This window comes from Akebia trifoliata, chromosome 13 (assembly GCF_017979445.1).
Source record: "Akebia trifoliata isolate Shusen 1 chromosome 13, ASM1797944v1, whole genome shotgun sequence".
Taxonomy (NCBI): Eukaryota; Viridiplantae; Streptophyta; class Magnoliopsida; order Ranunculales; family Lardizabalaceae; genus Akebia; species Akebia trifoliata.
The window spans coordinates 6,725,238-6,741,591 of record NC_141387.1 but is presented as its reverse complement, the minus strand read 5'-3'; the positions used below and the strand labels follow the sequence as shown (position 1 = coordinate 6,741,591).

General features: G+C 34.5%; 1 protein-coding gene and 1 pseudogene across 2 annotated transcripts; both read left to right on the top strand.

Annotated features, from left to right (window-relative positions):
- Window positions 1-3,226: 3,226 nt before the first annotated feature.
- On the top strand, window positions 3,227-5,432 carry LOC147387606 (dof zinc finger protein DOF1.4-like). Of its 2 annotated transcripts, none has more exons than XM_086421507.1 (2): window positions 3,227-3,405; window positions 3,607-5,432. In XM_086421507.1, the coding sequence occupies exons 1-2, from the start codon at window positions 3,349-3,351 to the stop codon at window positions 4,474-4,476; spliced, it is 927 nt and encodes a 308-aa protein (XP_086277633.1). In that variant the 5' UTR covers window positions 3,227-3,348; the 3' UTR covers window positions 4,477-5,432. The 2 variants fall into 2 exon arrangements, with proteins under 2 accessions (XP_086277633.1, XP_086277634.1); XM_086421508.1 differs by lacking the exon at window positions 3,227-3,405 and adding an exon at window positions 3,444-3,495.
- Window positions 5,433-12,723: 7,291 nt separating this feature from the next.
- LOC147387605 (putative glutathione S-transferase MSR-1 pseudogene) lies at window positions 12,724-13,259 on the top strand (annotated as a pseudogene).
- Window positions 13,260-16,354: the final 3,095 nt, after the last annotated feature.

The window sequence follows — 16,354 nt, the reverse complement described above, 5'->3', positions numbered from 1 at the left end:
TATATATCATCATCTTGATCTATGTAGCATTTTGACTATTAATTTGGTTGGGAATTGAATTTCTTTTCCTCAATTATTATTATTTGGTAGGTAGTTATTAGAAGGGAATCAATGTTGGAAGTAATATTTTGATTTTTTTTTTTTTTTTTTTTAATTTCTATTTGGTACTAATTTACATTTTTTACATCATGAATGTCATTCTTTTGTCGTATATCTCTTGTTAGATCATCATATGTGATTATGTGGCTGTTTATGTATCATCAGGGGCTAAGCTAGGATTATCTTATAGTAGGGGCAAACTATAGTTAATGGTATAATTGAAGAGCATAAAAATGAGTGATTTTGGAGAAAACTTGAAAGGTTTTTGATTGAAAGTTGAAGAAAATGATATTTAGATAATTTTCAGTTTGTCTATGAGAGAATACCCAATCAAAAGGCAATGTCATTTTCAATATATGAGTGGGGGTAGGGGGACAAAAGAATTGGAGGTAGATATGGGCGTGAGGGAAAATGGGGCATGTAAATATTTGAAAATACGGAGCAATTGCCCCCATTGTCTCCTTACTAGCTGCTCCCCTGTATGTCCCCGTAGACTTTTTTTATATGTTTATTTTAAAATTCAAGGAGCTCGCATCAAACTCGTATCAACAACAACAACACCAGCAAAGCCTTATACTAAAAGAATTGGAATCAATTAAAGAAATCACTTTTCTGTCAAAATCTAAGTATTATGTTTTTGAGAGGGAGGGATGATATGTCTGATTGAGATTCATGTTAGGAAAAAGTAGATTTTTACACTAATTGCCAATCTTCGAGCTTGGGATCAACATTGTAATCTAAATATGACACTACATAATCAACAACATACATATATATATCATTACTCTTATGACAAGTATAATACAAAGTAGGAGTGGCAAATGGTCGAGTCGTGTAGTGTTGTGTTGAGGTAAGGGTACTATGACCTTTTTTCTAACCAAACTTGGCGCATTTAATACTTGTGTCAAAAATTTAAATCCAAACCCAACCCATTTATAAATATGTATATCTAATCTAACTCATGTATAATTTGCTTAATAAAATTCTAATCTTTATTGAAATAAATAAGCTCCATTTCCACCATAAAAAATAAAATACCATTACTAAAAATAAAGTCACACAATCATAAACCAAAATCTACCTATTTAAATTAAGTATCACAAACATAAACTAAGTTTTATCAACAAAAATGGGTAATTTCAAAACTTCTTAAATAATAATTGATATATTTTAAATCAGATGTTAATTATAGAATAACTAAAGGTGTCAAAACGGATTAAGCAGGTTGACACCCCCTAACCCATATTCAACTAATTTAATAATTGTGTCAGATTGGATAATACTATTATGACACAAACCCATTAATTTCGTGTTGTTTTCGAGTTGTGTTCGTTAATCGTATTAAGATTTCCACCCCTAATACAAAGGATTAATGTTTTTAAATCACGAATGAGTTTTGAGGTTCTCCATTGATAAGATGATTGAAACAAGAGAAAAAATATGGATTCTATATAGATTAGTACCAATTTTTTTTTTACATGTTCTTGGGAAATTCTTAATAGTATTCTTAACATCTCAAACCTTCTTACGATGGAGAAACTCAAACTTCGTTTGCTTTTCTTATTTTTTCAAAGGGAGAAGGCCAAGTAGGATTTGTTGTCTCACTGCGTCCCATTTTTATATTTATTTATAAAAGAACATTAAAGGAATGTTACGTAGTGATGCGGAACCTGTAATGTTCTTTCTTGAACCTGGTGAGATTCATCTGATCTTCCTCTCTGTGTTCTGTGTTTTTGTTCTTTTTTTCTTCCTAGGCAGTGAGAGGTCTCTCTCGCTCTCAATCTTTTATAATAAAACACAAGAGATATGAGCTTTCATATAGTTTATAGTATATTTTGCAGTGACATTGCAATTGACATCGTTTCACACATTAATTGGTGTGTACATAATTATAACTGCTTCTAATTCATATCCCGAGGTAAAGCATCTATGATTATGTACACATCAACATCAGCAATGTAGGAAACGATGTCAATTTCAACGTAACTTTAATATTTTCCCTTCAATAATAACCTAACTTAGTAAGATCATCCCAATGATGGTCCCCTAATTCACTCCACACGAATCTCAATGACATTGCTACAGTGTTTTACGTGGGAGGACAGTATCACTATCCTCCTCACTGCTTGGTTTCGTTTTTCGAAACTTTTTAAGGTCTTGTCGTTTGTAATTTGGTATGTTTAGGACCCCATCACGTGAAAGTAAAAGATTAATAGTTTTAAAACTAGGTCGAGTTGACTCGATTCAACATTTTTTAATTTCAAGTTACCAAACCTTGATTTGAACCTGGTTTTAACCAATTTACTGAGTCAATCAAGGCAATCCTGAACTTAAGGTCAAGTACAATCTACTCAAATCGAGTCACATCCAAGTGAAAACTAAACATCTTAAGGAAAGGTCTAATGACAAATATTTGTTTGGAAAGAAAAAAGAAAAAACAAAGAGATTAATGATAAATTGACACGGCAAAACATACGTGGTCTGTATGTGATTGAAATGGCAAGGGTACAAAGCCGTTGATCAGAAGTGTGTAGAACGCGTATGTTTTGCCAGGTCGGCTTATCATGACTAACTTAATTCCTTACTACATAAACGTAGGGCGGTGTTGGAATGACATTTCAATTGACATCGATTTACTATTGATGTGGAGGTGCACACATAACCACATATGCTTTTCACTCGTATCTTGATGATAAGCATCTATAATTCCGTACACACATCCGCATCAGTAGATTAGAGATTAATAGAATACAAAATTTATCTTAAATTTTTTTTATATCTTATTTTGATCATTCAGAGGATAATCATAAAGTATTAATTGATTTTAGTCCTATGTTTCTTTCAGTGACATTGACTAGTAGTGAGGCAAAAAAAAGATAGCAAAATTCGACCAGCTCGTAGATGTACTAAGTCAAGTTCGAAATTAAATTGAGTTATGTTATTATATTTAATTTAATAGAATTATTAGTGTTAGAATATTGAAAAATTATCTCCAAATTTTAGAATCTATATTATTTGATATGACCGAGTTAACTCGTGAGTCATAAATCAAGTTAACTATTGTTTTAGAGTCTTAAAACTATGGTAAGAGCCAAGAAACAAACAGTTAGCCTCTTGTGTGTCTTCTCTTCTCTCTCATTCTCTCTCCATCTTTCCCATTTCAACCCATCAAAGGACTCACGTCGCCACTTGTTCTGTCTCTTTACCCATTTTTTCAACTTTCGACGATTCCTTTAGAGAACAACAAAAATGTTGAGTAACTATGAACGTGTCTCCATCTCTTCAACTACTAATCCATGGCCACAGGTTTCTCTCTCTCTCTCTCTCTCTCAATAATTTAACAGAACATGACCCATTTGTTTCTTAGCTCTTGTAAGGGAATATAAGCAGTATTGGGTTGTAATATTTACTTAAGCAACATCTCATCTTCTTTCTTTCTTTCTCTCTCTCTCTCTCTCCTCTTTATTTCTTTCTTTCTTACTTTCTCTTTCTTCTCTCTTTTTGCAGACAGGTGATGCTTTGTTAATGGCTCCAACTGCTAGAATTATGGAGAAACCAACTAAAGAACAATCACCCAAATGCCCTCGTTGTGATTCTTCAAACACCAAGTTTTGCTACTACAACAACTACAGCTTATCTCAACCTAGACACTTCTGTAAGGCTTGTAAGCGATATTGGACTAAAGGCGGAACGTTACGAAACGTTCCAGTCGGTGGAGGGTGTCGAAAGAATAAAAGGATCAAGAAGCCTTCATCTGATCATTCTTCATCAGTTCCCCTTACTACTACTTCTACGAATCAGATCGACGGCTCTACGACGTTGAACCACGTTAATTCCATGTTTTATGGAGTACCCAATCCCGGGTATGATTTTCAGTCTCATCAATTCAATTCTTTGGGCATGGGTTTTTCATCAGAAGCTATGACTAGTGGTGCAATTGGTGAGGATTACAGATCTGGGTTTAATTCTACAACTCAAATTCATGATGTTATAACTTCGAATTCGCTTCTTTCGAACTTTTCGCTCTTTGGGTCTTCATCTTCTACTTCTAGTACTCCAACAACAACGGCTTCTATGTTTCCTTCGAGCTTTCAGCACCGAAATTTGATTATGGAATTAGAAGATTTGAAGGAAACTAAATCTACTAATCATTTTCAGGCCTTATTAGGTGATCCGATGACGACGATAATGAAAGAAGTGAAATTGGAAGAAAAGAGAAACCCATCTATGAACAATAAGTTGGATTTGAGTGTTCCTTATCAGAATCCAATAGAAGCGATCAACTCCTTGGATTCCTCTCTTTACTGGAATTCGATGAATGTTGGTGCTTGGCCTGATCTTTCCAACTATGGGTCTTCGATCACTCATTTGATCTAACTCATGATCAAATTGATATCATTATTAGCTTCCTTATTTATTATTAATTTTTTTTTTGGGAGTCTTTAGTTAGGTTTCAGTTGGAAGAAATTGGCGTCGAACAACGATGGGAGGAGTTCGGATCGGAGCGATCATGTCAGTTGCAAACACTACTACAGCCTATTATTTTTGTTCACAAGGCTGATTAATTAAGATTGTTTGCTCTGAGAGGAACCTCGGATCCTTTACATCTCATCATCTTCAGACATCAACAATGCTTGGAAGGGTTTCGCTAAGGATCTAAGAGAAGTTGGTTGCATCTCCTGGTCTAGTAAGTTGGTTTTTTGTAACTATATATATGTATGACATTGTCTTTGTTAGTAGGATTGGTGTTTTATTAGAGATATATGTTGTAGTCCTCAAGGAAGAACATCAGATGGGGAGCTAATAATGTTTTATTTATTTATTTCTGGTTTAGGGGAAAGGGTTGGGTATAGTAATATAGAGGGGAGATTTGTTATTGGAATGTGGGTGTTTAGTTTATGTGGTTGGTCATTGTTACATGTCTTTTAGCTTTGTTTTCCCTATTTTAATTTTGATAAGGTAATGAGATTTTGGGTACTTGAGGATGAGCCCTTCTAACGCATATAGAATCAAAGGAATACACGCATACATGTGTGTGTGTGTGTGTGTGATAAGTCAGCCAATAATTGTAATTGGGATGTAATCTGTCTTTATAATTTGTGTGGATTTGGTGGTTTTTGCTACAGAGAAGACTGCAACTTAGTACAGGTAATGGCTCTGAAAAAGAATCTAAAAAGAATAGAATTTAGATATTTGCAACCTATCAAAGTAAAGAACCATGGCTTATTTTGTGGGCATGAAAGTAAAAGTTCAAATTATAATTGAGCCAAGAATTGTATCTACTATGTGTCTGTCTTTATAAATTGAAATTTTATTTGATTTTTTCTGCTTTAGATAGATGAAAAATGGATATAAAAATTTGATTGCTACTTGTTATTTGAAATAAGCCAGGGTAGGCCCTCTATGCACAACAACGTAGATGATGCGGTTGGGTCCCCTAATCTGGCCCTCCATTTTACTGGGACAAATACTAGTGGAGTCCTGTCATGTTCTATTCCTTGGGGCCACAGATTGCTGGGGCAAAGCGCGTCGAATTGTTTAGTCATATGGGGACCCAATCCTACCTTGCTTCGACGCATGGGTATAGTTTGTTAGTCAGTGTCTCCATCCTTATCACTATAAATTTTTGACTGCTAGTTTGTATTTGTTGCAAATCAGAAAATATCTAATAGAATGAAAATTAGATATTTATTTCTAGGTCATCAGACTATGGAATTTCGGCATATTCAATAGTATAGCATAATGGATGTGCCTGTTCCAATTACCAATATCAACATTAATAGATCTAGATCCATCTTGCCTGATTTTTTTAGCTAAGTAAGAAGGGGAATTCATGTGTTATTACATCCATTACTTGAGAATACATCGACAATGACTGAAATTTTCGTACCATAGCAAAGCAACTTTCTGTATAATCTATCTAGATCAACTATTAAATTGGCTGTAACTGGTCTATAGTTTTAATGGCAGAATGAAGAATGTTGAACCATGTTGTCTGCACATATATGGAGCATGGTTAACCATGGTAGTGTATATTGTAATTTAGAAGCATGAAAGGAAATGAAAATTGTGTTGGACCTAATGGCAATTCAAAATTTGGGAAACAATTATGAGTCTATAGATATCAGTAGAAGCTTAGGTTATTAGATATTGATAAGCATTTTCAAACTAAAAATGTCGATTTTGTTTTTTATCGTGGTAATAATAGAAAAAATGGATTTGGATCAAAAATTTTTTTTCCTCTTTTAGTGAGGCGAAATTCTATTAATATGAACAAAAGAATTAATTTACAACCCAGACATGGGGAATTCCAACCTATCCCCCACTAAAGCTTGTCTAGCTAAAGGAGGAAGATCAACAAAAGTGAAAAAATTGAATTGAATGGTGGAACAAAATTCGTTTAACATGTTCTATAAATCTTTGCCATAAGGTATCAATGATTTCAATGATGATGTTTGTTTCCTTAATACCATGATAGGAGATGCATGGTAAGGTTGGATTATAGCTTAATCTTTATATAAGAGAAGTTGCAAGTATGAAGACACTTTTTATAATGTCGGCAAGGGTTTTTCTTTTCAACTGGCTAATATTCGGGCATATGTGATTGTAAGGGTAAAATAGACAATTTATCAATTTTCAGCAATATGTAACAAGTAGGATTTTGTGAATTTAACGCTTGATTTTAATGAATTCAACACTATTTTAATATATAAACAAACAACTTTTCCAGCATTTAATTTCAAAGCTTATAAGTTTTAGTGTTTCATGATGGAGAATAAGGAGAAATGGATAGAGAAGATGGTTTGGATTTTTCGATTGATAGATGAAGAAGATGATGGGAGTGTAGAGTAGGGTAAAAATGTAATTTCCTATTTTTATTTTTAAACTTAAGTGGGCGCAAGAAGCATATATGGTGGGCACCAGTAACACGAATCAAAATTTAATGAGGAATAAGATTTGTTTAGTTGACCCCAAACTTTTAATGATGATGATATCAATACCAACATTAGCTTTTGGTGAGTATAACAATTAGTAAAACGATCCATTAAATAAAGAAAACATGATCATGGATCACTAAAAATGATTCATTAACCTTAGTCAGGGATTCGTTTGTATAAGGAATACCAAGGAATAACTTCTCATCTCCATCATAAGTTGGATGTTGTGGGTCTAAAGTTGTTGGATACTAGAAATTTTGTCTGATTAATCATTAATGTTGTTGTACTTTTTTTCTTTCCAAAAACGTCCCCTTCAATAAATCAAATGGGGTGCAAGACTTCCATAAAAAATGAGGATAATTTTATAATTTACAGAGGACTACTTCATATCTATCCCTTAATTTTTTTTTCAAGGACTTTTCTAAGCTGAAACAATGTACAGCTGTGATGGGAGGAAAAGACAAGTTTCCTATGGCAACAATGTACATGCTTCACACAGCCATATGCTATTTGGGGAATCCCTAGGTAGTATATCCTCTTATCCTAGGCATTGACACCAAAGTCAAGGTTCGAGAATAAGTCAGCAAGGCAAAAATATCAAGCTAGGTTAGGGCTATGTAATCGTTTCTACTAACGGGTGTTTCCATATTAAATAATCAATTTCCATATTAAACTAAAATGATAAATCAAGAATTCTCATGTTGATATCATTTATGCATCCATCCATAACAAGCAACCACAGATTCACAACATATTAAAAGTTTATAATATTCAAAATGTAAAAAGAACAACATTCATGTGTTTAAATTAGGATTCATTAAAACGTCAAAAACACCAAATCAATGTCATTCTCATTTGCATCCTCATTATTTTACATATTATTCGTAATTTAATTGTGAAGTTCATAAAGTCACGTATTATTAAAAAAGTCATGATTAAATCGGTGAAGTAAAAGATCATGTTTTAATCACGACTTTTTCAATAAATTGGAGATTCTGGTGACTATGATCTTAGGTGTTCATTTGGTCGATAACTTCAAATCTTTTCCATTTTTCTTTGAAAAAAACGAAATGGTTGGGATGGATTCAGAAAAGAAAAGAAAAAAAAAAAAAAAATCCCTTACAGAATTAGGTGTTCATTTGACCTCTAGAAAATAGGTGTTTTTTTTCCTTTCATCTCAATCGTGTGTTTGATGGTGAACCTCAAACTTGAGATTACAAAAGAATGATTTTAAATTGGAGAGATTTACCGGGCAAACCAATTTTATTACAAAAACTCCCTTAATTTATCAAGGTTGTTACTAAACAAAACTTTACCTTATGAATTAGGCTAGCATGACTAACTTAATAAGATTTCAAAAATACGCACATGGATTATCAAATTGGAAATCCAACATCATATACTTCTAGATTTCATCGAAATAATCAGATTAAAAAGAAATAAATTTGAAAAAAAAAATCTTTTTTGAACTTTATCGAATGTGTTGAAAATGGATGGGTACCAAACACCCAAATTAAAATCTAAAATTCAATGGTGAAAACTAACTTTTTTTTTTCAAAGTTCTTAGAATTTTTTCCTTTATAATCATGTGGCATCATATCATGTTTTTGAGCCTCACAAATTGATGTGGTTAGGATCCACTCGAAGGCTATGAGTAGCAAATAAATGCATCAATTTGAATTTTATCCTCACTTCAAGGTTGCTCAGTAACAAACTTCATAAAGTAAGGTTCCCTTGGAGTTGTCAAGGCTCCAAAGGAATTTTGAAAATAAAAATGCAACAGTTAGGTCTTCCACATAAATCTCTCTTTAAATTAACAATATAATTGAATTACTTTATTATAACTAATCATATTTCCTCTCTCTTGCTTTCTGAAACATAATTTTAATTTTAATTTTACTAAAACATTAAAATCCTAAAATATCAAACTCATCTTGGAACCATAAAGACCATATTCTTCCCTTCAAAATAAGTTAGCTTTATTTCAACTGTTGCTATTAAATCTTCTTTCTAAAAATTTAGTCATCTAAAGCTTCTAAGATTATTCCATCTAATCCGAATCCAAAATCTTATCCTCTGGCCTTAAATTTATTCTCCCAAAATATTTGCCCAAGTGTGACATCTTAAGGAAAATTTCATAGTAACCCATAAATTATTTCATAAAATCATTCGAAAAAGGACTATGATTTCGATCACATTCAAAGGACAAACCCAAAATAAATCCTCTCCAATTTGGTATTTTAGGGACTTTGAGTCCATCCATGTTGTTTTGGGTCTTCCTTTGTAAGGAAATGTAGCCTTGTAAAGTCAACAAGTTGTGCCATTACTTTCCATACAATACAAATATTTGCCTTACCATCTCTCCCCCCCCCCCGCCCTTCTTTTTTTCTCTAACATTTATCCTCTTGATTGTATATGAATCTACATACCTTTCGACCTCTATTTTCACATCTAGTTGTCTTCATTGTCGTTGGCTTTTTCACATTTTTGAAGTATGTAAAGAAGCCAAGATAGGCTTTGAAAGCTCTCTCACAATTGTGAGAAAGGAGGTTATATGTGTATTGTATTATATAGAGTTTTGTTACAGTTGTTACAAGGGAAAGTTTCCTATATTACAAGAAACCGAAAATATAGAAATTTTCTAATAAGGGAATCTTATTGTGTTGTAAAATCTTTATGAAAGAATCTTTCTTTTTCATGTAATCTTCCCTCTTTCAAATATTTCCTTTCGTCTATAAACTTTCTTCTTTCTCATTGGTATACTTTTATCACATGAATATCCTTTGCTTAAATATATGATAATTTATTGTAAATGAGAGAGTGACCTTGCTACCATGACCCAATATTGTATTAATGGAGGGACTTGATCATGAACACTCAAAGGCAAGTTCAAGTTCTAAAATTTCCATTAAATCCTGGATGGAGCTAGGGCCTAATAATGTTCTACTCGGCTTCACCCAATCCTTTACTATATTATATTCTCTACTATATTGTCTATATGCATCTTATATATATATATGGGAGCGGTTCGGCAGCCCTAAAGTTTGTCAAGTTTGGTGTCAAACATTTTTTGTAAATCACTTTTGATGGGGTTAGAAGTTTTGGAATAGGCTGATTTTTTGTGAGGATGATCTTTATGGTGAAGAGATCATCCTCACAAAAATTCAGCTCATTTTGAAACTTCTAACCCTAGTTTATAAGTTGAAGAATCGTGGACCATCCAATTTTTGTAAATCACTTTTGATGGGGTTAGAAGTTTTGGAATATGCCTATTTTTGGTGACGATGATCTCCTCATCATAAAGATCATCCTCACAAAAAATCAGCTCATTCCAAAGCTTCTAACCCATATTTTGAAAAATGTTTGGCACCAAACTTGGCAAACTTTTGATGGGGTTAGAAGTTTTGTAATAGGCTGATATTTTGTGAGGATGATCTCTACCGTGAAGAGATCATCCTCACAAAAAATCAGCTCATTTTGAAACTTCTAATCCTAGTTTACAAGTTGAAGAATCATGGACCGTCCAATTTTTGTAAATCACTTTTGATGGGGTTAGAAGCTTTGGAATAGGCTGATTTTTAGTGAGAATGATCTCCTCATCATAAAGATCATCCTCACAAAAAATCAGCTCATTCCAAAGTTTCTAACCCATGTTTTGAAAAATGTTTGGCACCAAACTTGGCAAACTTTAGGGCATCTGAACCATCCCCATATATATATATATATATATATATATATGGGAAATGTTCAGCAACAAACATTTTGACAAAACATTTATCAAAATATGGGTTAGAGGTTTTGGAATGGGCTGATTTTTGGTGAGGATGATCTCTACAGTGAGGAGATCATCATCACCAAAAACCAACCCAATCCAAAACCTCTAACCCATCAAAAATGGTTTACAAAAAATGGACGGTCCACGATTTTTTAACTTGTAAACATGGGGCTAGAAGTTTTGGAATGGGCTGATTTTTGATGAGGATGATCTCCTCACTGTAGAGATCATCCTCACCAAAAATCAGCCCATTCCAAAACCTCTAACCCATGTTTTGAAAAATGTTTTGCCAAAATATTTGTTAAAATGTTTGTTGCTGAAAGGGACCCTATATATATATATATATATATGAACAATGTTATTACGACCCCTATTACGACTCATATTGCGACACACCATTTTGTCTTATATGGGCAAAAATGTTTGGAATGGGCTGATTTTTTGTGAGAATGATCTCTGTGATGAGAGGATCATCCTGGCAAAAAATCATCCAATTCCAAAACTTCTAACCCCATCAAAATTGATTTACAAAAATTGGACGGTCTATAATTTTTCAATAAAAATTGGACGGTCTAGAAGTTTCATAATGAGCTGATTTTTGGCAAGGATGATCTCCTCACCATAGAGATCATCCTCACAAAAAATCAGCCCATTCTAAACATTTTTGCCCATATAAGACAAAATGGTGTGTCGCAATATGAGTCGTAAGAACCCGACCCTATATATATATGGGGACAGTTCAGCAGCCCTAAAGTTTGCCAAGTTTGGTGCCAAACATTTTTCAAAATATGGGTTAGAAGCTTTGGAATGAGCTGATTTTTTGTGAGGATGATCTCTATGATGAGGAGATCATCCTCACCAAAAATCAGCCTATTCCAAAACTTCTAACCCCATCAAAAGTGATTTACAAAAATAGGACGGTCCACGATTCTTCAACGTGTAAACTAGGGTTATAAGTTTCAAAATGAGCTGATTTTTTGTGAGAATAATCTCTTCACCGTAGAGATCATCCTCACAAAAAATCAGCCTATTTCAAAACTTCTAACCCCATCAAAAGTGATTTACAAAAAATGTTTGGCACCAAACTTGGCAAATTTAGGGCTGCCGAACCGCTCTCACACACACACACACACACACACACACATATATATATATATGGGTCCCGTTCGCCACCCTTAGTTTTACCACACACTTTAACAAACGCGTTTTGTCTTACATGGGTTAGAAGTTTCGGAATGAGCTGATTTTTGGTGAGGATGATCTCTATGGTGAGGAGATCATCCTCACCAAAAATCAGCTCATTCCAAAACTTCTAACAGTATCAAAATTAATTTACAAAAAATGGACGGTCCACGATTTTTCAACGTGTAAACATGGGGCTAAACATTTCGGAATGGGCTGATTTTTGGGGAGGATGATCGTCTAATCATAGAGATCATCCTCACCAAAAATCAACTCATTCCAATACTTCTAACCCATGTAGGACAAAAAACGTTTGTTAAAGTGTGTGGTAAAACTTAGGCTGCTGAACATTTCCCTATATATATATATATATATATATATATATATATATATATATATATATATATGGGAGGTGTTCGGCGCAAAACATTTTGACAAACATTTTGGCAAACATTTTTAAGCCGTCAAATTTAACGCAAATGAACGGATCAGATTCAATTTGACTGTTTTATAAAATTATAAGATAATTACAGCGCCGTCCCTCATTTTCAGCGTAATTAGTGTGATGTCCCTCTCCTCTTTCAAACCGATCGAACGTTAGACAGAACTGAACCTTCTCCTCTGTCGAACCCTCTCTCATTCTCACTCTTGAGTCTCGACAAAACCTCACTCTCTCACACTCTCTCTCTCTATCTCACTCACTCTCACTCTCGCTCAAGCTCTCTATACATGATTTGGAGTTTATTGTCAAATCTCTATGCAGAGAAGGAGATCAAATATGAAGACAAAGAAGAAGATCTCTGGGACAAGAGCCCTCTGCTTTTGAAGATGAACCCAATCCACAAGAAGGTTCCTGTTTTGATCCATAATGGGAAGCCCATTTGTGAATCCCTCACGGTGGTTGAATACATTGACGAGGTTTGGAATGAAATATCTCCATTATTGCTTAATGATCCTTACCAGAGATCCCAAACAAGGTTCTGGGCAGATTACATCGATAAGAAGGTTCGTTATACAATCTCTCTCTCTCTCTCTCAATAATATTGTTTTTCTCTCACATTGTCAAATGGGTATTTTCTCCCTTTCTTTAATCTTTGCATAGAGTCTCTCATTTCTTTAAGCAATACAAGCTGAAAGTGCAGCAGAGCTATCTGCCATGGCGTCTAACACAACAATTCTATGATGGTAAAGTCTGCTTCATACCTGGTATAATGGGCTTGACCGTCACACAACCGAGTATAATGAGAGAGCTCGAGCGAGAGTGAGAGTGAGAGTGAGTGAGATAGAGAGAGAGAGAGTGGGAGAGTGAGAGAGTGAGGTTTTGTCGAGACTTGAGAGTGAGAATGAGAGAGGGTTCGACAGAGGAGAAGGTTCAGTTCTGTCTAACAGAACCTTATTCGTTCGATCGGTTTGAAAGAGGAGAGGGACGTCACACTAATTACGCTGAAAATGAGGGACGGCGCTGTAATTATCTTATAATTTTATAAAATAGTCAAATTGAATCTGATCCGTTCATTTGCGTTAAATCTGACGGCTTACAAATGTTTGTCAAAATGTTTTGCGCCGAACGCCTCCCTATATATATAGGGTCCCGTTCGCCACCCTTAGTTTTACCACACACTTTAACAAACGCGTTTTGTCTTACATGGGTTAGAAGTTTCGGAATGAGCTGATTTTTGGTGAGGATGATCTCTATGGTGAGGAGATCATCCTCACCAAAAATCAGCTCATTCCAAAACTTCTAACCCCATCAAAATTGATTTACAAAAAATGGACGGTCCACGATTTTTCAACGTATAAACATGGGGCTAAACATTTCGGAATGGGCTGATTTTTGGGGAGGATGATCTTCTAATCATAGAGATCATCCTCACCAAAAATCAGCTCATTCCAAAACTTCTAACCCATGTAGGACAAAAAACGTTTGTTAAAGTGTGTGGTAAAACTTAGGGTGCTGAACATTTCCCATATATATATATATATATGGGAAATGTTCAGCACCCTAAGTTTTACCACACACTTTAACAAACGTTTTTTGTCCTACATGGGTTAGAAGTTTTGGAATGAGCTGATTTTTGGTGAGGATGATCTCTATGATTAGAAGATCATCCTCCCCAAAAATCAGCCCATTCCGAAATGTTTAGCCCCATGTTTACACGTTGAAAAATCGTGGACCGTCCATTTTTTGTAAATCAATTTTGATGGGGTTAGAAGTTTTGGAATGAGCTGATTTTTGGTGAGGATGATCTCCTCACCATAGAGATCATCCTCACCAAAAATCAGCTCATTCCGAAACTTCTAACCTATGTAGGACAAAACGCGTTTGTTAAAGTGTGTGGTAAAACTAAGGGTGGCGAACGGGACCATATATATATATATATATAGGGTCACGTTATTACGACCCCCTTTTGGACCCCTTTGCGACACACCTTTTTGTCTTATATGGGCAAAAATGTTTGGAATTGGCTGATTTTATGTGAGGATGATCTCTATGGTGAGGGGATCATCCTGGCAAAAAATCATCCCATTCCAAAACTTCTAGACCGTCCGATTTTTGTTGAAAAATTATAGACCGTCCGATTTTTGTAAATCAATTTTGATGGGGTTAGAAGTTTTGGAATGGGATGATTTTTTGCCAGGATGATCCCCTCATCACAGAGATCATCCTCACAAAAAATCAGCCCATTCCAAACATTTTTGCCCATATAAGACAAAAAGGTGTGTCGCAAAGGGGGTCCAAAAGGGGGTCGTAATAACGTGACCCATATATATATATATATATATAGGGTCCCGTTCGCCACCCTTAGTTTTACCACACATTTTAACAAACGCGTTTTGTCTTACATGGGTTAGAAGTTTCGGAATGAGCTGATTTTTGGTGAGGATGATCTCTATGGTGAGGAGATCATCCTCACCAAAAATCAGCTCATTCCAAAACTTCTAACCCCATCAAAATTGATTTACAAAAAATGGACGGTCCACGATTTTTCAACGTGTAAACATGGGGCTAAACATTTCGGAATGGGCTGATTTTTGGGGAAGATGATCTTCTAATCATAGAGATCATCCTCACCAAAAATCAACTCATTCCAAAACTTCTAACCCATGGAGGACAAAAAACGTTTGTTAAAGTGTGTGGTAAAACTTAGGGTGCTGAACATTTCCCATATATATATATATATATATATATATATATATATATATATATATATATATATATATATATATATATATATATATATATATATAGGGTCAGGTTCAAACGACAACCATTTCAACACACATATAAACAACGTGTTTTGTCTTATATAGGTAAAAATGTTTGGAATGAGCTGATTTTTTGTGAGGATGATCTCTGTGGTGAGGAGATCATCCTTGCCAAAAATCAGCTCATTATGAAACTTCTAGACCGTTCAATTTTTGTTGAAAAATTATAGACCGTCCAATTTTTGTAAATCAATTTTGATGGGGTTACAAGTTTTGGAATGGGATGATTTTTTTCCAGGATGATCCCCTCATCACAGAGGTCATCCTCACAAAAAATCAGCCCATTCCAAACATTTTTGCCCATATAAGACAAACACGTTATCTATATGTGTGTCGCAATGTGTGTTGCAGGAACCCGACCCACATATATATATATGGGGCTGCTGAACCATCCCCATATATATATATAGAGGGCGGTTCAAGGGTCAAGGATGGTCACTATGATGAAAAGATCATCCTCACAAAAAATCAGCTCAATCAGAAACTTCTAAATCCATCAAAAGTGATTTAGAAATTAGTGATAAAAATTGGTAAAAAATCGACGGTCCACATTCTAAATCACTTTTAATGGGGTTATAAGTTTCAGATTGGGCTGATTTTTTTTTTGGGATGATCTTCCCATCATAGAGATCATCCTCACAAAAAATCAGCTCAATCCAAAATTTCTAACCCATATTTTAAAATTTTATTAAAAACGAAAGTTTTTACATATGTTTTCTCATATGGCCCTTGAACTTGACCCATATATATATATATATTGGGGCGGTCTGAGGGACGTCCTCAAAACCATCTAAAAAACAGATGTTTCTCAGCTGTTGGATGGAGAGAAAACAACGGTATAGGGGCGTTCTCACGTCAGTTCCATATAAGAAACAAGTTTTAGTTTATTTAAAAAAAAAACTCCCTCGTTTAAAAAAAAAAAAATAAACTCACTCCTTCAAACACTGAAAACCCAACCCAACCCAATTCTCGACAGAAGATGGAGAAATCACGGTGTTTAGTAGCCAATCGGACAACTTTATTTCAATAGAGAGTGAGATTGAAGAGGAGCCTTGTAGTGAGATCTTCGAGACCAAACTTGGGATCCCAACAA

Bases quoted from the DNA above. Each gene is read 5' to 3' on its own strand.
- LOC147387606 (XM_086421507.1), top strand. From the start codon at position 3,349: ATGTTGAGTAACTATGAACGTGTCTCCATCTCTTCAACTACTAATCCA. The intron at 3,406-3,606 runs GTTTCTCTCTCT...CTCTTTTTGCAG, and splicing joins CTACTAATCCATGGCCACAG to ACAGGTGATGCTTTGTTAAT.